Source organism: Alternaria ventricosa (assembly GCF_023758065.1).
Source record: "Alternaria ventricosa strain BMP 2768 chromosome Unknown scaffold_2, whole genome shotgun sequence".
Taxonomy (NCBI): Eukaryota; Fungi; Ascomycota; class Dothideomycetes; order Pleosporales; family Pleosporaceae; genus Alternaria; species Alternaria ventricosa.
The window spans coordinates 1,453,625-1,474,118 of record NW_026055682.1 but is presented as its reverse complement, the minus strand read 5'-3'; the positions used below and the strand labels follow the sequence as shown (position 1 = coordinate 1,474,118).

General features: G+C 54.0%; 6 protein-coding genes across 6 annotated transcripts; 1 reads left to right on the top strand and 5 right to left on the bottom strand.

Moving 5' to 3' along the window:
• Positions 1-1,737: 1,737 nt before the first annotated feature.
• On the bottom strand, positions 1,738-3,068 carry J4E93_001479 (uncharacterized protein; the record flags this gene model as incomplete). Its single annotated transcript, XM_049339430.1, has 7 exons — positions 1,738-1,769; positions 1,825-1,891; positions 1,950-2,277; positions 2,341-2,513; positions 2,560-2,624; positions 2,688-2,794; positions 2,842-3,068. The coding sequence occupies 7 exons, from the start codon at positions 3,066-3,068 to the stop codon at positions 1,738-1,740; spliced, it is 999 nt and encodes a 332-aa protein (XP_049203387.1).
• Positions 3,069-5,616: 2,548 nt separating this feature from the next.
• Positions 5,617-7,521, bottom strand: J4E93_001478 (uncharacterized protein; the record flags this gene model as incomplete). The annotated part of the gene is made up of 2 exons (XM_049339429.1): positions 5,617-6,222; positions 6,280-7,521. The coding sequence occupies 2 exons, from the start codon at positions 7,519-7,521 to the stop codon at positions 5,617-5,619; spliced, it is 1,848 nt and encodes a 615-aa protein (XP_049203386.1).
• An 863-nt stretch (positions 7,522-8,384) lies between these two features.
• Positions 8,385-9,641, bottom strand: J4E93_001477 (uncharacterized protein; the record flags this gene model as incomplete). Its single annotated transcript, XM_049339428.1, has 1 exon — positions 8,385-9,641. The coding sequence occupies one exon, from the start codon at positions 9,639-9,641 to the stop codon at positions 8,385-8,387; it is 1,257 nt and encodes a 418-aa protein (XP_049203385.1).
• A 1,804-nt stretch (positions 9,642-11,445) lies between these two features.
• On the bottom strand, positions 11,446-12,469 carry J4E93_001476 (uncharacterized protein; the record flags this gene model as incomplete). The annotated part of the gene is made up of 4 exons (XM_049339427.1): positions 11,446-11,831; positions 11,883-12,223; positions 12,279-12,384; positions 12,436-12,469. The coding sequence occupies 4 exons, from the start codon at positions 12,467-12,469 to the stop codon at positions 11,446-11,448; spliced, it is 867 nt and encodes a 288-aa protein (XP_049203384.1).
• Positions 12,470-13,231: 762 nt separating this feature from the next.
• J4E93_001475 (uncharacterized protein) lies at positions 13,232-16,821 on the bottom strand (the record flags this gene model as incomplete). Its single annotated transcript, XM_049339426.1, has 5 exons — positions 13,232-14,195; positions 14,244-15,073; positions 15,126-15,293; positions 15,343-15,626; positions 15,678-16,821. 5 exons carry the CDS (start codon positions 16,819-16,821, stop codon positions 13,232-13,234), a joined length of 3,390 nt encoding a protein of 1,129 aa, XP_049203383.1.
• A 1,377-nt stretch (positions 16,822-18,198) lies between these two features.
• On the top strand, positions 18,199-19,775 carry J4E93_001474 (uncharacterized protein; the record flags this gene model as incomplete). The annotated part of the gene is made up of 3 exons (XM_049339425.1): positions 18,199-18,512; positions 18,574-19,114; positions 19,272-19,775. 3 exons carry the CDS (start codon positions 18,199-18,201, stop codon positions 19,773-19,775), a joined length of 1,359 nt encoding a protein of 452 aa, XP_049203382.1.
• Positions 19,776-20,494: the final 719 nt, after the last annotated feature.

Genomic DNA, 20,494 nt, shown 5'->3' with positions numbered 1-20,494 from the left:
CGAGGAGATGGGTGTTGTAGTCGGTAGAAGTCCTGTGCTCAGCCTGTCTTACTCCTGCGCGTTTCAAAGGGCCCAGATCGGCAAGGGGCGGCGTGAGTAGCAAGATGCACGCGCAGGGGGACCACGGTTAGCGAGTCGCAACGGGCGGCGATGATGTTTGATAGGATTTGCCAAACGTCAGCCATGCAGACAGGCGACGGTATGTGCGTGGTGAAGACGCGTAGCAGATGGCACGCCGAGGAACGCGATGCGGTGATGTAGGCAGCGGCGGCTGTAAGCAAGGAAAGAGCGACCCCTCTACCACCACTGCCACCACCGGCATCATGACAACCACCAGACGGCTCTGAAACGGCCGCACGTAAGGATACTGCATCTAGGGATACTTGCATTTCGATAAAGTGCTGAGTGAGTTGCATGCAGTCAGCCTCCACTCAAGCCATTCACGCCGACCGCGACACCCGACCAATCCGCTCGAGCACCGCCCACGCTTGCATCGCCTATGCCACGTTTTCGGCGGGAACCCAGAACCCACGTTGGCCGCTACAGGGCCCCGTGTTGCTTAGGTTTAGCTTCGTCTCCACCGGTGCCCGTCCATTGCCGCTCCGGGTCTGGTCCTGTCATGAGCCATGCGCCTGTTCCATGACCGAACAACTCCTTGCATGATCTATGAGACATCGATACCTCGAGAAGCGGGATCAGTGATGATGGAGACTCACAGAGTATTGCATACCCCAGCATCCATCAGCCCGAGGTCCCAGGTGGCTAATCAATGCAGCTTCGGCTCCTTGGATGTGACTGCAGCCGATCCCTAGCACTAGTTAATCAGCTCGCCCTGATGTTTGGGCACCGGAGGACGCTGCAGTCTGGCAATGAGCAGCTAGACGTCAAGGCACAAAGTGCCGCCCCCTTTCCATTCCAGTTAATCTTGACCACCGCATTTGACATTTGGCGAGCGCATGTAAGGAAATGCACGTCAAAATGATCTGAAGGGTGCTTCGCCGATAAGGTTTGCCCACCCTTCAGTAGCCAAAGCAACCCCAAGCTTCAACCCCGTCCCCCATCGCCCACCAAACCATACACCTTCCAACCACGACCTCACATGCGCAATCGCCTCCCCACCCCACATGCTCCCCAAAGCGGCAACACGACAGAACCTTTCATCAAGCGTCCGAGCGCCTGCATGGAAATGCATGCTCACCACGTGGCCGCAACGTGGTTTCCGTGGCTGCACGGCCCCGCCGCTGTCTGACAATTGCGGGTTCCTGGCACATGGCATCACAGTGGAGCCAGCGCAAAGGTCGGGCTGCATCGGAGCACCATCCTGGTGGTGAAACCGCTGAGCTATGCATCTCACTGCACGGTGTCGCGCGCATGATCTAGTGCGTAAGCTGTGTCTATATCTGCGGCTCACAATGGAGTCGACGAGCATTGCATGGTAAGTATGTCTGGATGGGCTGGAATGTGGCGTTTGAGGGTCTGGATGGGACAAAAAGCATACATGATGGCTTGCGCGTTCGCTTGCCGAAAAGTCTAGACTGCGGTGCGGGACGGTCTTCATCGATACTGACCCCAGAGACAAACACATCTCCGGGGACATGGCACGATGGCACAAGTGACGACACAGCGTGACTCAGAAACGACTGAATTTGTGTAGATACGAAGTCCCACATGAAGTAGATCACAATTTGGTATCGCCGAAAGTACAAGCATTGACTCGTGCTTCTCCTTACCGCTCGTCTACATCGCCATACCGGGCATATGGTCAAGCCCTGGCAGTGACTGTCAGTACGGAAACATCACAGCGCGACTGGAAGGACAACTTACAGCCATCTATGTTCTCCTTGATAGCGCTCTTGACTTGGCACTGGTTCATGGCCTGGACATTCTGGCTCTACAATTCCTCGTTAGCAGCCACATCATGCTTCAAAAACCCATACTGAATCACATACCTTCAAAGGCCTTCCATTCTCGCAAGCTTGGAACATGCAGTTGTTGTCCATTGCCTTTTGCAGGCTATCGTCCTTCCAGCCGAAGAGGTAGTCCGCGTGGGTACCGTAGCCCTTGTTATCGTTGTAAGAAAGGAAGAAGGGGTTGGAGCCGTCCTTGGGCCACATGTTGCTGAACTGCGTAGTATCCCACAAGGTCTCGTAGGCAACCTGTGGCATGCGGACTGGATGCGAAGACGGACATGCGCCGGCGACAGTGAAGGCTTCCTTGGCTGTGTTGTACATGTGATCTTGGTGGTTGGGCGAGTCGACGTTCTTGCCGTCCCAGCAGCTGAGTGTTGGTCAGTAACCCAGTATACATCTCGCATGTAGTGTTTGTGGGGAGACAACTTACGAGGGGAAGTGATGTACAGTCATGATGCCACCTTTGCAGGCCTTGGGCGGAAAGTCTGGGCTCTCGGGGAAGCGGGTGTTCTTGTCTTGCAGACATACAAAGCGAAGACCCGGGTGCTTCTTCGCATCTTCGACCGTGTTGGTTGTAGGCGAACCTACAGTCATCCGGAAGCCCTGGGTTGGGTTAGTAGTGTGCTGAGGGAGTCGGAGTATGACTGACCTTGGGGAACGCAGTGATCTTCTGGTTGCCATTCGTGTTAAAGTCTTGCTGTGTGTAGTAGATGGCTGCGAAAAGGTAGACATCCGATTAGTATGTGTCTCACTTGCGTCCAGTATGTCAACACTCACTCATGCCACCGTTGATGCCGTTGGGCAGGGCACTGTTCTGCATAATAGGCACTCGTTTGTACGAGCCGTTGGTATGCTTGAAGAACATAGCGGCAGTCCAGTAGTTACTATATCTATCAGTGTTTGTTGGATGGAGTGAACAGATGCTGCAAACCTAAAGTCTTCTGAGAACGTGCACGTCGTGCAAGTAGCCAAAGTGGATGGATCTTCTTGCATGGTCGCGTTGAACGCATTACCACCAACAATCTGATGAACATGAGCTGAAGGGAGTTTGCCTGGCTCGACGAGCGGATCAAGCCGCTGGATACTCAGGGTTGAGCATCCGAAGCGTAGGGCGGCCTGAGCTGGCACTGCGAGAGCGGCGAACTGGTACCACTTCATTGTCGTATGTCTTTGTATGTTTTGTGCGGGAGTGTACTTGCTGCAGGATGCGCGGAGGACGGGTCGCAATCTTAAGCAGGAGGATCGTGAATGGCTTCGAGCCTTGGTATCTTCTCGTCGCCCTTGCTACATGGTGTTGATAGTCTCTGGTGTCGATATGCTTTACCCGTTGATTAAAGACTGCTGCATGTGGCCAATAACGGCGAGGATGTTTTGCAATCCCCGCGTTCATGTTAAAGATCTAGTCACAATGCTACACCAAGGCAATCTATTCCAGATTTCGGCACTTGTCTCCCGTGTAAACCTCCGAGAGGCACGGCACTTCTCATTTGGAAGGGATAGGTAAATTGCGGCCATTCGCATCGTGGAAAGAGGTCAGAAGGGCGCACTTTACTTCAACGAGCAAACGTTCAGACGGACAGTGGATGTAGAAATGTGTAGCTACACCGCGCCCACCGACAGTCGTACTCTCCGCATATCTTCAATAGGCATCCTAGCTGCCTGATATGCAGATTCGTGCGTGACGAGGTGGTGAGAGCTGAGATCGCAGAGGTGCTATACGGCAGATACTGGACTTGGATCAGTAGCCTTGGTACTCCGGATAAGATCCTCTCTGGTCGATCAGTTGAGCATAGTAATTGCTTCGATGGAACCACGAGCATCCATAATCTACAGCTTGTGTCACCCTGCCAAGATCGGTAACATGATAGCGAAATTGTAGAGGCTGTCGGATCTCCATGCATGCAACTGATTGGTACTGGGTACCATGGTACGGATGTCTCGTATAGTGCTTCCCCAGATAATCCGTACCGAAGATTTTCGAACCTAGATGAAGTCACAGTGCAGCGGCGACCTTCTGAGAAACCGTCAGCGGGGGAAGAGCATCATGTTGCGTGCCCTGAATGCGCGGGTAGCATCGGTGCGCTCCAGCTCTGAACGCAACCCAGGTGATTGCATAGGCAGGCCCAAACCCCAACTCCATAGAACCCATCGAAACCGTGCCGTATCCGAACACCAAACTTCCGGCCGACCGTCCCCACAGAAAAGCGCGATCCAGTCCGTCACATCGGGCGCGCTTGACGTAACCGCAGACGTTGGAAAGGGTGCAGGCGCGCACTACCAGCCTCCGAAAGCTTATTATGTGCCTGACAAGGAGGGGTAAAATTGGGCGAACGACGTTCGCTACAATCCATGGCTTGGCGCACCGCCTGCCTATCACGGACACCGCACGGCGCCTGGTATAGGATACACACCTTATCGCAGTTTTGGGCACGGGGAGACATGAGATGGAAGGGCCGTGCATAAAGGCGGTATGTTGGGGATTATGTTGCACTTGCTAAACGATAGTTGTAGATGCTTTTGACTTTCCCTTTCGATGAGTTGTGATGGCCAATGTATCCGAGGTTGACGGTGTGGGATGACATCCTACCTACCTAGGTGACCGACTGCGGCGCTTTCACACGTGCTGATTCAGCTGACATGCGACAATGAACGAATGAATAGGTACGAGAGCAGCTAGACATGCCGTAGATCGTGTATAACGATGTAGCGAAGAGCCGAGCTCTGTCTTTTGCGAATGAGACCAATAATCATGGCCCCTCGCTACTACCACTTCTTTCCATGCGAACCAAACACCACATGTGTTGTCGTAAAATGCGAAGATGATAGAACACCGTCAGGAACACCAGACACCACCTGAACTGTCTCATAATTCCAAGCAAACAAAGTCATGCCTTCATCTTTATCACAAGATCTCCATCACGCTCATATATATCTCGTTCTTCTGACTATAATCATTATCATCAACATCAGGCTCATATCATCTCCTGTCAGTCCATATCTATAAGAAAGCCCCGGCTACCTGCTCGCCAAATACCATCACCGCAATCAATTCACTTCGGTAGTGATGGCTCCACCCAATCCACCCACCCCAACCCAGAAGCGGCCTGCCAAAAACGAAGACCCCTTCTCCACCCACCCTGATGCTACCCACAACCATGACTACTCTCGACTACCATTTTACGATACCCGTGAAGGACAACTAGTGCGCCACCCCAACTACACTCCAGGACAAGGGTCCGCACCGAAGAAGAAGCCCCCGCTTCCACTAGGCTATGCTCGAACATGGAAGAACACCCCTCCTTGGCGTTTCCACTGGGCTTTCAGCAAGAAGTATGAATGCTGCGTATGTGATAACGGCACCCCGATCAAGCGAACGGCGCATAACCCGGACCAGGCTGGTCGGTGTAGCCGTGGAGCATGTCACCATAAATGGTGTCCAAAGTGTCCAGTGATTCGCGAGGAGTGGTGGGGGAAGGTGCTTGAGAAGGCGAAGAAGGGGAAGAAGAGGCTCCATAATTGAATCCGAGTAGGACATTGAGATCGACGGGTGACATGGTACAGATAAAGCTGCCTGTAGAGGTGGTTATCAGATCATGTAACGATTTAAGATAGCAATAGAACGAGGCAACACATACTCCCATAGAATACATACTCCACAATACCAAGCTCCTTACCACACTTACCTTTCACAAACCCAACCCTAAACTTACCCCACCACCCCAGCAACGTCTACAAGCTCAACAAGCACATTGCACACACCATCAGCCCAAACAGCAAATGCCTTCTCCCTCAGCACACTATACCAATCATCCGCATTGCGAATGTCACGCCATCCCTGTGGACCAATAGACTTGATAGCGTGACGGGGAAGAGACTTGGTTTCCGCATGACTGTCGACAGGGAACACGGGGCGAGTGCTCACTGCTGAAGTGGGTGTGGGAAGGATAGAAGCGTTGTCATCTTCGGATGATTGAGGGAGACCGTTGATTGGGGAAGATATTCCGTGTAGAGCATGCTCCGTTTGCAGTGCATTGGCGGCAGCAGCGAGTCCACGAAGGTTGTCTGTGCCGGGCTCAACGTCCGGAGACCCTATGCCCACGTCGAGTTCAGGGTATCTGTCTCTGGCGGCCTTGAGGAGGAAGGTGACCTCTCGCATAAAGTCGTTGTAATCGTACCATGCCAAGTGTGCTTGTGATTCGGCTATGATGCGCTTCTCGTCGAGCTTGATGCCTGGTTTGCCGCTCGATGAGGCAAGTACGAGGAAGATGTTGATGTGCGAGAGATTGGGTTCCGTAGGGCTGGTCGTGGGCAACTGTTTGATGAGTTAGCAGCGTCAATCATACTAATAGCATGAAGGAGTTGATCCTACCTTCAAATTTGGCTGTGTGGTTGCGTTGGATTCTGCCGCTTCTCTGGAGTCTGACGTTCCATCCTTCCCCTGGAAAGAAAGCTGAGGCGTTGCAGTTGTGCGTCGTGTCGACGAAGCTGTCAGCTGTGACAGCGCAGGATGATCCAGGTTACGATCGAAAACCGGTTGTGGATGCTGCTCGACTCCACGTCCTGTATCGTCATCACCTTGCTGAAGCGTAGCTTCAGCACTAGCTTCTTTGTCTCTCTTCTTCGCGCCACCTTTTCTGGTCTCGATCGCATACTGCCGCTGCCGCTCGTTCGTGACCATTCGTCGCATCAACGGAGTAACGAGACTAATAATCTTGTTGCCGTCCCTTGGCCATGTCAGTCTTTCTCCGGCATCAGGAGTCTTATCTTCTCCAAGTGCGCGAGCAGCTTCAATCGCGTCCTTCTCGCCCGGCTTCTCCACATCTTCGCCAAAGAACTGCTCGCCAACGCCTTCGTTCAGGAAGTCCCGGACACAGTTGAAGAGCCGCAACTTGACCATATCTGTATCGCCTTTACCACGGTTTCCAACGCAGCTCTGCCGCTCAGGGTGTGATGTGTCGAGCATGTAGCCTTTTGCTAAAGCTTGTAGCTGAAGGAAGTTCTCAGGACTAAGCTGGAGGGACATGAACAGCTTTGACATTGGCGGCCGTGTGTACTTGCGAGACGTTCTTTCGGAGGAGCGGCGGAAGAGAGCAGCAGCTGAGTGTACGCCTGCGGCACGGGCATCGTTCAACAGAGACTCGCTGGAAGGCGGTACAGCGTCATTGACAGAGTCACCCTGCACATTATGGCCTTGGTCCCGAAGCCGAGGATCGGTAGGTCCACCACTTCTAAGTCGCTTAGAGTTGACAGACCTACCGGTATGATGCGATGCATCCTCGGCCGGGGGGCTAATACCTCTTTTTCTCTTGCCTCTATCCTGTAATGGGAGAGTCGCCGTTACAGCATCTCCAGTATCCATAGCATATGCTGCCTGACCCGCAGCTGTCGCAGCCTCTAGTAGCTCGACGAGGTTATGGTTTTCTTCCAGTGTGTGATCGTCTGACGTCTGACGGGCAGTATGTTCGGCGTACGGGTATGTGTTGAGATGGTGTTGGGGCGGCGATGCGAGGGGAACGGGACCAGACAAGTCATATTCATCGTCGTCGGACACGAATGGGGGCGGTGCACCGTTTGTACTGTTGGGCGTGGTGACGAACTGACCGGGGCGCATCTGGTAGTATGGCGCGTCGACGTTTGCCCGCATCGTGGTTCGTATCCCCCGAGATCAGACGGCTCAGACGGTAGGAGCCAAACAGGGCTGGGAGGGATCGGTCGTATGAGCTGTCAATGCACAGATGGTAAGTCTTTGGATCAAAAGTTGAGATTGAGACAGCAACTGAGTTCATGCAAGCTGGACTGCGAATGGAGATCGACTCGATATGTCTACAGAGCGAGCGCGACACCGAATCTCTTTTGTATGCAAGCGCCCACGAGGTTTGGTTTGACACCGAAGCAGCGACATGTTTTGGTTTGGGCGCAAGAGAGCATCATTTGCGATTCGATGGAGAGGGCAAAGCATGGTTTGACCCGACAAGAGGAGAGGATGGAGTGCAGTTTGATCCGTCTCGGCGACGTAAGCTGGCATCGAGGTGCGGAGATTAGGATCGTGGTTTGGTTTGACGCGAAATGGTAGAAATCAGATCAGCAGACACACCTGATTGCTGTCGTGTGAGAACGACAAGCGGGCCGGGCAGCGGGCCAAATCAACTCGGGATGGGGTTGAGTTTGTCTTGTTTGCACGCATAACGCGCGCGCGCATGTGACCGAACTTGGGACGCTAAGATAAGCTATCTTGCCTAGCGCCTTTCTGAACCTTGACGAATCGGGGCAACCTCAACTGTTCGCATGACGGTATGGTAAGATTGAAGGACTTGAGTATGCTGCGAACGTAGTGTATGATGTATTATTCATCTTGTTACAACAGTATCCCACCCCTAAGTAGCATGCAATAACGCCCTTCTAAACCCATAGCAAATCAACGCCATACAGCACGACAAGATACGCCGCTTAAAACCCAGGGTATCTAGAAGAATGTTAAAAGCCATCACCCTCATGCCACTCCCTCCCCAACTCCTCTGCCCGATTGCGAGGATCTTGTCCCCTCACTTCAGCATCATGTTTCAGGCCGTCGACAATGGGTCTCAGCCGATCGATCTCCCGCCTGAATTCAGCGTCCTTCCCTACCTCTGGTATTTCCAGATCTTGCAGCTTTGTCTGGTCGTTGTCTCGCGTTGCTTCTTCTATCGCCTTTCGCTTCTCCTCCCACGCTCTGAGATCCCTTTCCCGGTCTCCGAGTTCGTTCTTGAGGGCAATGAAATTCGCGTATTGCTCTTCTCCCCCGAAACAGGATCCGTATTGGTCGCAAAAACAGATGTGCTCTTTGGGACAAAAGATGTTCTGGCCCGTGAAGACGAATTGCCATACGTATTCCCAGATGCGTCCACTGAGGGCGTCTGATAGACGTGTGTTGAAGAGCCAGTCTCTGTACCAGACGTATTGCGCGTAGGGCTTCGCTTGTATGCGTTCTCGGGAGAGGGCGAATTGTGCGCAGCAAGGTTGTGCGAGAACGGTGGGTACTTCGTCGAGGGGAAAGAGCTCGCTCCACGACTTGGCTAAGAGAATCTCTTCCTGCTTTTGAGGGTTCAGCTCGGTTTCTGCCGGGTGCATCCAATCGGGGCAGCCGGGATTCCAGCTGCACCTCATGTTCACGAAGCCTTCCCTCCAAACGCGGGCTCGGTTGAGTCGGCTTATGAGCAGATGTGCGTCGTTGCCGAGAATCTCGTCGTTGTGCCAGGACAGCTGATGCGCGTGCATGAATATGGCGACGTCGGGGAGGTTGTCGTAGTTGTCAATGATCCACGAGAGATATACCATGACCTCGTGCCCCTTGTTCTTGGGCGGATGCAGCGGTGCGGAGGGGTCGTCGGCTACGTAGACGGCGGTCTGCTGCTCTGGCATCTTGTCTAGGATCCAGTCAACACTCTCATGCTTCGTCTTGGCAATCACCAGTGTCGAGGTATAATTGTGTTCTGCAGGCATTGGCGAGCCTGGCTTGAAAATGGGGGTCGGGTTCCAGTTCGCATAGTCCGGGTCTTGGGTCGCATCTTTCGAGGGCTCGGCGATGCCGGTACTCAGAGGTGGCCGCTCGTCACTGCCAATGTGGTCTCCTAGACCGACATGTTGTGGTAGACCCCGCCATGCCTGGCTAGAGTCTATTCCTGAGTAGAAGAATGCGATTACGGATAGCGTGAGGATTAGCGCGAGGACTGGAATGACGTTTCGTCGGGTCATCCTGCGTGAGTTGGGAGCGAACGACTGGCAGGGGGCGAAAGGCGTTGACCGCCAAGGTCAGCGTGAGATTCTGAGGGTCTTATACTGTCGCATTGTTAGCCGGGCATATTTGGGATCGGACTTGTCAAGCTCACGGTGCTGGTGGAGTCGCCGCGCGGCAGCTGGGGTTGGTCGAAGGAAAGCTCCGCAGTGACGAACGTGGAACGACGAATGAATGACATAGGCCACCGGAGCGCGTATGAGTAAAGAGGCGACGCATCGCGGAAAGACCAGATATACAGGACCATTGTCTTTTACGCTATACTCAAGTCACAGCGCACAAGACACAGGCGTTGCACCTGTGGCCCGCTACGGACGCCGCAGCGATGGCGACGGTTGACTTTGGGCTGAGGGTCGGTCGTGCTAGAAGCCAGAGACGGCCCGCTACCAGCTGCAGGCTGCATCCAACCCTGCATCGGCCTTTCAGTCGGGGCACCCCGCGGCTCCACGGCTGCCGTGGATCTCCAAGAACAGCTTAAGACTTTAGCCAGGCACAAGCGTCGAAGTGTATCCCACATGGGCATTCTGCATGATCAAAGATGAACTTGGCATGATTTGCATTCTACATGGCTCTACGGAAACTGCAAATATTGCAGGGGCTGAGGAGAATTAGCCGCACATTAGGTTTGACGTTGGCTATTTGATTCATCAAGCGACAGTGGACGCCTCAGAGTCCTATAGTGGTGATAACATGTGTGCGACAGAGATGACTAAATCTCTTTGGTCGCGGGAGCATCATGTGTGATGTTGCGGCGTAGCCGTTGCGCAATGCCTTGCACCGTGTGCTCATTGCAGCACATACATCTACAAGTTGGTGACGATGCCAACATTCCGCTCTACTGTCGCCGAGATCAAGTAAGTGTCGCGTTCACGATTTTACCTTGTTATGCAGTCGACGTTTGCATGACTCCGACTCAGCTTGTGAGTGGCATGGTGAGGAAAGCACGAGTGACGAAAAAGGAAGTAACACAAACGAGATTGGAGGGCACGCACCTTCGAATGTACCTCACCCCGGAGCATAGACTTGCACACACCGCCTCGTTTGCATGGAGCAATCGCGACGCGTCTGCGAGCTATCATCACGGGCTCTGGCGTGGACTTTGGACCTCAGGCAAGCTGCCCAACTATGCTGTTCGAGTTGCGCGACACCGACACGCAAATTAAATGCTGTGTGGATACACCTCAAGCACCCGTTACGTGTCGGAGCGAATTTACAGTGCGAGATGCTGTGATGGTCGGGGGTCGATGCTGGCAAGCCCATTAATGTTACTGGGTCGGGGCTGCGTTGACATGGATGCGGTCATGGTGGATGATAGGAAGAGTATTTAGACAGTGCTGGTCATGCGGAAGGTGGTGTGGACGGGTTACTGGACGTCCAGGTTGCATCGTGAGGCAGTAGATAGAAGTACAATTTGGTGTCGATCAAGATGACTGGTGCTCCCAAGGGCTATAGACGTTGCCCCGAAAGCATTTACCGAAGTGCTGAACCGTTTCTCCAAGGAAATACCGAGCCGACGAAGGGCTAAGACGATGTCGAGCTGCAAGACGCCAGATCGTGGTATGATCCCACTTTGCTGCGAACCATATCGAAGAACTTTTGTCGACCACATTTCCTTTGTGTGCGTGTGAAAGCCGTATTAAACTGAACCCAGTGAAGTAGCCATGGGATTACAGGAATGAAGTGCTGAGAGAGAGGCGACAAACCGAGGAAGCCATACGAACCCTAACTTAGTACCGCTTGGGTTCTGCCTGTGTCAGCTGGGAGCTAGCGGTATGAGCGATCGTAATCACCCTCGTACGAGCGTCCTCCACCGCCGTACGCCTCGCGCGGAGGAGGGGCGTCGTAGGCGCCAGCAGCTGGGGGCGGAGGCCTGTCGTAGTAGCCACCTCCACCACCCCGGCGGTCATCACGTCCGCCATCGCGTCCTCCATCGCGGCCGCCATCCCTGCCACCGTAGCTGCGGTCAGAGGCATAGCGGTCGACGCCACGAGGACCGTAGTCGTCGCGACGGCCGCCACCGTAGCCGCGATCGTCGTATCTTGAGCTGCGGGAACCGTAGTCATCGCGTCGGCCGTAACCGCCGCGGCGGTCATCAGTGTAGCGATCGTTGTAGCGAGGGCCGCCGCCCCGGCCGCCACGTCCACCGAACTCTGAAACGTAGTTAGCACGGCATGTACGCTGCAGACAGTGAGCAGACTTACCACGCTTGGGCGGGCCGTAGTACTTGCCCGGGGTGGGAGTACGAGGACGCGCACGGCGAGCCTTCTCAATGCTGAGTGTCCGGCCCTGGTGGACCTCTCCTTGTAGACCCTCCTTTGCTGCGTCAGCCTGCTCGGAGGTGACCATCTTGACGAAGCCAAAGCCGCGAGACTCCTTAGTGTGAGGATCGCGCATGATGTTGCACTGCTCTACCTCGCCATACTTCTCGAAGAGACGGGTGACCTCCTCCTCGCTGAGAGTAGGGTGGATGCCGGTGACGAAGAGGTTGGAGCCTGAGTTGCGGCTCTCATCGTCATCGTCCCTGCGCTCTGGCGGCGGGCCACTGGGCATTCGTTAGCGACAGTTCCATCTACATGAGCAAGCAGGCAGATACATACCGGCTGTCGCGGCCGCCAGGTGAGGCACTACGGGCGCGCGCGCCATCGTCGCGACGGTCACCACGCGGAGACCTGCTGCGGTCGCGTTCGTAGCCGCGAGGCTCATCTGCAAACCAGTCAGTAAGGGCGCTGGCATCACACAGGGCGGGAGACAAACCATCGTAGCCGCGCTGTTCGTTTTCGTACTCCATGGTGATGATGTTGTGGTGGGTCGGGGGAGTTGGTAGTTGGTTGGTTGAGGAGAGGTGTTTGCTGAAGCTGCGAGTTTGGGCAGTTTTTTGGCAGGGCTGATCGACGGTAGCCGCGTCCCTACTTAGTAAGCCTCGCGCTAAGGACAGCTGTGCTGCAAGTGAGTGGAGTAAAAGTGGAAAAGGTGATGAGAGAGCGGAGGCCAGATGCTATTTGTAGCTAAATGCGATGTTCGCTCTGTCAAAGGACTGTCCTGACTGTCCTGACGGCAGCTGCGCAGGCTCGAGTGAGGCAACTGCTAGGGGCAACAGCAGCGCCCTGGTCGCCCTGTCTAAGCCGTCAACGTCAACGTGCGTCAATATTACTAGTGCACCGCCGTTTCTTCACGAGTGAGGCTCTGCTCTCCCGCCGAGGACCTTCACGAACCAAGTGAAATAGTAGGTCAAGTGAGAATCGATGATGCGCATTACCACCAAGTATATTCATAATCAAGCCTATCGCTATGGGCGCTTCGTTGACCAAACCCCGCTAGACGCCATGCAGAGTCGACCAGCCATCCTCCAATTACTCCTGCCAGAATGCTCTGCTGAAACAATCCATCGAAGTGCGGTATCATGTTCCAACTCCGAATGTGAACGCCTTGCGCCAGTAGCAACTCATCTACCCATCAAGGTAGCCATGCTGCAAATGCCAATGATAATACAAGACATGGCTCAGGGAGCACATGCCAAAGAAAAGGATAAAAGAAACGTGAACCCAGTAATCTACCATCCCCTCGATCTCTTCTGCCTCTTGCGCGCTACCGCTTTCTTAATGGCGGCGACATTGGACTCGGGTGTGTCTGTGGGCCGAACTGGATCAGAGTCGGCCAGGCCGTCGAGTTCGTCGTCGTCTAGCTCGCTAAGCTCCTCGCTCATGTCTCGGAGTACCTCACGACCGGTGTACCGTTCTTCGTACACGGTAGTGCCATGCACATCGAAGTGCTCAAAGTACCAGGGAACACCGCCATTACCCAGAGGGTTGAGTAAGTTCTTCTCGGATCTTGGAGGCGTGAGAGGCTCGGGTCGGCCATTGGTCTCCACACGGGCTTCCACCACTGCGTTCTCGGGCTGGCCGCTGGACACGTGAAGAGGATCTTGGCCGAGTTGAATGGCGATGGCCGCCTCGTCTGCTGCCTCGTCATGTGCATGTTGTGCGTGATGTGCGTCTGCGGCGTTCTCGTCAGGCGTGGGCGCAAGCTGCATCTCCTCTGGTTTCTGAGTGAGCACAGCAGCTTCTTCCCCATCAACTGCAATTTCCTGAGCTTCTTCAATAGTTGTTGGGTCGGACTCCGTCGTCTGTCGCACAGTCTCGTCGTGAGACAGGATGCTCGGCCTGCGTTGCAGCTTCTGGTTGAGGAGCGTCTCCAGGTCCGGAAGTTTTTCGTAAGGCCGGCCAGCCAGCTCAGACTCCTTGCGGATCGCATCTTCAAAATAAGGTTGTAGGCTTTTGGTGATTCGCTTAACGACTTTCTTCAATTCCTTCTGCTCAGAGCTCAGACTGCTGTGCGCACTCCTGTTCAGCTGATCTTCAGCATCGCCAACGTTGGGGACAGCGGCAGATCCAAGCTCAGCACTCAAGACCGCGGCCACATCGTCGTTGAATGTCTGCACCGAAGTGTAGTATTTCTCGTCGAGCTTGATCTGAAGCTTGTTGAATCCGTCGCTGAAGTAGCCTCTACTATCAAGTCTAATGCAAAGTTAGTGAGGATTCAAGTTCTAGAGGCGGATTACTTACGTTTGTGCTCGCACCAGGATAGGCTGCAGTAACTGAGGTATTGGGAAGTAGATGCAATCGACGATCTGCTGCAGTATCAAGACGTCCTTGAGCTTCTCAGCTTCTCGCTGTTTGACCATCTCGCAGAGGACACGGATTTGCTCCATGTCATCTTCAAGACGTTCTGCAAACTCAATGCGTCGTTGGAGTCGGGGTCTGCCAGCTGCTCCCATGCCTGCAAAGTTGCGGCGAGTGATCTCCATAGAAGAGAAGGCCTCCATTTGGAGCTGAAGACGCTTGAGAAGGGCCGCACCTCGTCGTGCCTCGCGCTTGAGCGTCCAGTACTTGCAGGCTTCCTGCACGAACTCCTTACGTTTACGTACATTAAACTTGATCAGCGTGTTTTCAACGTTGTGGTAGACAGCCTGGGGCACGACCGGAGCTCCAGATGGCAGTCTCCAAGACTTTGTAGATTGTCCACGTTTTCGCTTGTTGGATCCAGGGGTGTCGTCATCCGGCCCTTCAATGGAAGGCATCGCGTGCGAAGATCCAATGGAAAGGGCATAAGCTTGGCTGTCCGGCCAGCGAATGTGACGCATGGTGTGGCGGTAGAAGGCCTTCGCATCTGCGATTGCACTCTCAACATCGAATTCACGCTTCCAGTCGGACGGAGTGTGTCGATCGCAATAGGCTTTGAGCACAGTCGTATCCTGCGGGTTCGACGATTGTGAAGACTTCATGCGCAGGCATAGTCTAGCCCTCCGTGCACATGTGACGTGGAAAGCTTCGAAACAGGACTTGTGGCCGCATTGTATACAGGCCCCCATCTTCTGTTTGCAGATGTAGCAAGACTGTAAAGCAATTAATGCGCCACTCGAATAATGAGGAATCTTGATCACTTACCAGTTTCCACCTAGTCTTGGGTACCTTCTCAACATCTTGAACTGGCTCTTGGAACGTCGCATTGCCCAATGATACCTCTGGTATCCACATGGCGCACAGCAGATGCGCCCACTTCATTGTAGTGGTCTGTTTGAACGCACCGTCTATATTCGGACAGAATATGCAACCCTGTGAGCGTCAGCATGCATTTGGTAAAGCAGGTAGGATCAGGTCATACCGGAAGCTCGCTGACAGGGGTGCCGCGCCCCACTAATTGACATCGTCTGCACAGCCATTGTCCTTCGGGGATAAAAGGCACGCCGTAGCACTCTTGATGGACGGCTAAGTCGCAACCATCGCAGAATACTATTGCATTTGTGTTCTCGCAGTCGCCGTCATCGCAGATGGCGCACTTTGTATCTTGCTCTTCGCCTTGGCCAGCAGGCTCTCCGTTGACAGCAGCTGCACTGCTCGAGCGTGGTCGATGTGTCTGAGGTGGCTTCGGGTTGGGTTTGGGTATGCCTTTCACATGTCAGCTGTTACGTCCCTTTCGTCAAGCACCACAAAACTTACGCTTTTCCAGCGCGTGCCACTCCTTCTCGATCTGGGTGATGGTTACTTCGAATATCGCAGGCTTGATGCCTTCGACACCCTCTTCTTTTCGCTGCACATTGAGTGCTTCCAGCCACCGGTCGTCTTGCTCATCCATGTCGTACTCGACGCGACCTACAGCAACTGCGCCTGCAGTACCTTCAGCCTCTGTCTGCAGTGTGAGATCCAGATCTTCTTCGATAGAGCCTTCTGGTAGCCTAATGAGGCTGTTTTCCGATGGCCTTGTGAAGATCTCGCTCTCTTGGTATCCGATGTTCGCCATGGTCTTGTCGACATAGTTGACCTTGACGCCCTCGCTTTCTTCGTGTTCTTTGAACGGATCGACTTGACGCACTGATGGCTTGGGCAGATTCAACTTTTCCCTCGGATTCATAGTCGGAAGGGGGTTGACTCGTGGCCGGGGCGGCGATCCGAGCCCAGCTAGCATAGAGTCTCGGTTGCGAGGCGGTCGACCTGGGCGTCGCTTTGGTGTGACGAAGGCGCCTGAGCCGTTGACGGCTAAGCTTGCGTCCTCCTGCTCTTGCGCGACATTCTCTGCTTGTTGCGCCCGTAGGCCGTCAAGAACCGCGGAGAGACCGCTGTCGACGGCGTACTGGCCCGTCGATGAGCCATTGAGCGGAGTCCCCGGGGCGCTGTCTGCAGGGCTGATGCCATCTATCTGGTCTGCGCTGAAGACGGGGAACTCGGCGTCGATGTCCAGGTCCGGATGAAATTCATCCCAGCTCCGCTCCTCGCGCGGCTTGTATCCATCGTTTTGAGCCACGGCGGCGGCAACTGCGGCGGCCGAACTGGAACGCGGTCCAGCTGGCGGCCTTTCGCGTCGGGGTCTGGTGTATGAGGGCGACGGCGCTGATATGGGCAGGCCCTGCCGCTCGGCGTTGATGCGTCCTACACGGCCCCGGGGACCAGTATACGCGTATCCTCCGGGTCCAGTTCCTCCTACGGGCGTCTCCAGCCCCTCGTCATCCACGTATCGTCCCCCGCCTCCTGGTCCGCCTGGAACGTACTTGCGCCGCTTGCTAGCTGGCGCCGAGTCAGATATGTGTCGCCGGGGCGGTCGTGTGCTTCTCACGCGTGGTAGTGGTGTGTCAGGAACAGGCGCCATGTAGAAAGTGCGAATGTGTCCAGAGACCCGCAAGGGTGAGGTTGGGCGATCGCGAAATGACGCGCCGGCGCCGGTCCTGTCAGGTGCAAGCTACGGCAAGCGCGTATTCACCCGGCAAATCGAGTGCACCGTGTTCATCGATTCGGGAGCCAGCGGTGGGCGATGGGCGGAGGGGCGTTGGCTGCGAGACAGGCGCGATACCGTGATGCGCCTGCTTGAAGGTGCAAGCTGGGGTCGGCCAATGCGGCTAGTGTGCCAAGCAACATGTGGGCTACCCAGGCAGTTCGTCGCAGCTCCCGTTCACTGCACCCTACCGCCTCGTTTCAAGGCCGATCCGTCACTACCAAGCTCGGCAATCCAGTCGTCTCTGCCGACGTTAGTGGCTATCACAACAGGTGTTTCCCGAGTTCGACCCTCACGTGCTGTCGGAGTTCTCTCCATTTCACTGAGCCATCTACAAGGTTTACTGAGCCCACTTTCGCATAGTGAAATGTAAACCAATTCACAGACATCACCAGATCAGGTTCGCATTCAACTTCATTTCATGAATCGCGCAGCCGGAGACATCTGAGTACCACACTACGTCTTGTGTCGGGCCAGGGCTGCAGATCCCACTACCCCAGGTTTTCGACGTCACAAGCGAGCTGGTTCCTGCATGGACACAGTCATTGCGGCCTTGTTCGGCAACTCCATCACCTAAGCAGTGCTACCAATCCACCAATTCACCCTGGCTACTACGTTAACAACAAGTTCCAAAGTATTCATTTGCCGATCATTCCACGCCTACTCACATTGCGCTTCGTACCATCATCGGAGAGGAGTACAAACATTTTGCAACCGTCGTTTTGATGGGGTATATTGTTGTCTTCCACTGCAGCAAGTTCGATGCTTATCGCGCATCTCCCGCGTAAGGCTGCTTCCATATTGACTATGTAGGCGCGACGCTGTACAAACAACATCGTCACTACCACACCACCAGATCGACAACGCTTGGATCATGTCCAGCTGATCTGACTGTACTATATTCAAGACATAGAATACGGTGCGCAAGCCCTACGATATGACTCGTCTACAAAGTAAGAAAACGCCCGAGGTGCTTGCAAGGTGCTCGTGTCAGCATCATCGAAACCGAGATACGCCAACAGCCTAGGACGCCTCCCTTGTGGCACCACCCGATACTTGCAAATCATAACTGTTTTGACGTACCCCAACACGGCTCATATAGTAGCAGGCTAAATCAAATGGCCCAACAGGCGTCATGCGAGAACAATAGTAAAGCCGGCAGTGATTCGAGTCACGACCATCCCTTGCTCTAGGCCTCGGACCTAAGAGCCAAGGTTTCCCAGCGCAACCCTTGCATCAGCATCGCAATTCATTATGGCAGACAAAGATTCCACATCTCCAAAGCCATTTCGGGTCATCGTCATTGGGGCAGGTATTGTCGGCTTGTCGCTCTCACACGCTCTACAACTAGCCAATATCGAACATGTCGTCCTCGAAAAGCACGACAAGATTGTTTCAATAAAAGGCGCAGCACTAATTGTTTGGCCGGCTGTCGCACGCATCTTTGACCAGTTTGGTATTCTCGACAGAATCACCAAGACTACGGCGCCCGTCGAAAACTCTTACAAACGATGGCCAGACGGAAGTTTGATCTGCCGCGATGATACTATGCAGACTGTGAGCAGACTGTACGTTGCCATACCTGAGATATGTATGAAGTGGACGAATCACGCGCTGACCCCACGGCAGCTTCAAAATACCTAGCATCCTGTTCGATCGCCAAACTTGTGTGTCGCATCTATACGAAGGGCTGCCGGATAAGTCCAAGATTCACACCAGCAGGCGCCTTGAACGTATCGAGCAAACTGACACGGGTGTTCGTGTTCACCTAGCCGATGGCTCTATCGAAGAAGGAGACATGGTCATCGGCGCAGACGGTGTGCACAGTCATGTTCGGAAGCTCATGTGGGACTACGCCGACAAATTCGAACCGGGCAGCATACCCGAAATCGACAAAGAGGTAATGTCGTTCGGAGAATACAGAGGTTTGTTCGGCGTCAGCACGGCTCCAGACAATGCTCAACTCGGTAACTCCAATACCCATATGATTCTCGGTCAGGACGTTACCATGCTTCTATTTTCGCAGATGGACAAGGCTATGTGGGGTGTCACCTTCAAAGACGAATTTCAAAAGGCAGAGCATAAAGGTAAAGCTACTGAAGCAGAGATTGAGGCGGTGGCGGAGAGATTCGCCGATCTTCCTATGACGAACAATATCACTCTGGGTGATGTATGGAAGACAAACCAGCGACACGGTCTTCTCTATATCGAAGAAGGGGTCCTCAGTAAATGGCATGCCGGGCGCATAGTCCTAGTGGGCGACTCAGCACACAAAGTACACCTCTCAAACCCATCAACACCAAAGTGCATCGCTAACGCAGTAGCAGATGACAGCCGACCTCGGCATGGGCGCCAACATAGCCGTCGAGTCTGCCATCCACCTCTGCAACATCCTCCACCGCGAATTCGCCTCCAATCCCACTCGCCGCATTTCCACCCCCGATCTCGCCGCCTTGTTCGCCGAATACCAAGCCGGTCGCTACGCACGAGCAAAGGAATATGTCGAAACCAGTGGCAAGCTTACGCGCATGAACAGCCACCAGTCATACTTTGATCACTTCTTTGCTGGGTACTTACACAAGTACATTATGCAATCTGGGGGAAAAGCGCTCATCGAGTCGTTGAGTGTAGCGCCCAAACTAGATTATGCGCCGACGAGAACGATTGATGAGAGCGCGGAGGGATGGCATTGGATGGAGACGCAAGAGATGAGGAAAGGGAAGAAGGGTGTTTGGTTCAAGTACATGGTCTTGACATCGATTGTGGGGGTGACTGCTGCGTACATGGCGCGTGCTGGGCTACCAGCGCTGCTGATGCAGTTGAATGTGTAAAATGTGCGAAAACGGTGTAATAGTTTCTTTCCTTGTTGTCGGCTTCGCAAATACTGTCTTTTCAGCCCGCCGCGTATAGTAAATCAGCCCTCATTAATCCCATGACAAAGACAATACTCTCTAGTGTTGCGCGCAAGCGTGTTCGACGCATTATACGGCTTCAAACATTTCCAGCAAAAGTGAACATGGCATTTCGCACCTGTCAATCAAATTAGCCTCTTCAAATACGGCCTGTGTCGACAAACGATAACTAGACTTACACTCCATATGATCACACCCCTTGTTCTTCTCGATCGGCCTCTTACACCCCGGGCACGCCTTCGTCGTTTTCTCCACCACCTTCCTACTCGCCTCTTCCTCTTCCTTCTTCAGCTTTCCATTCGTCCTATAATCGTACTCCGCACATGTCTCTCCCTTATGCCATGCCACGTTATGAACAACACAAGACGTCTTTTCGCAGGTGTTGCACCGGAACTTGGGTGTGTTGGGTAAGTGGACTTGTCCTGCTTTGCAACCCTTCAGATTGCACCAGTGGAAGCCAAGGCGAGCTTCTTGTTTTGCGCGGGAGGAGATGGTGCTGTAGCTAAGGTATCCATTAGCAGGGGTGTATGAGGGTAGATTGTCTTGGGAGAGGAGAGAACCCACCGCTTGAACACATCTTTGGGCGCAAAGTCTCTCATATCTGCTATTTGCAGTTGCGTTTTACATGTAGGGCATGT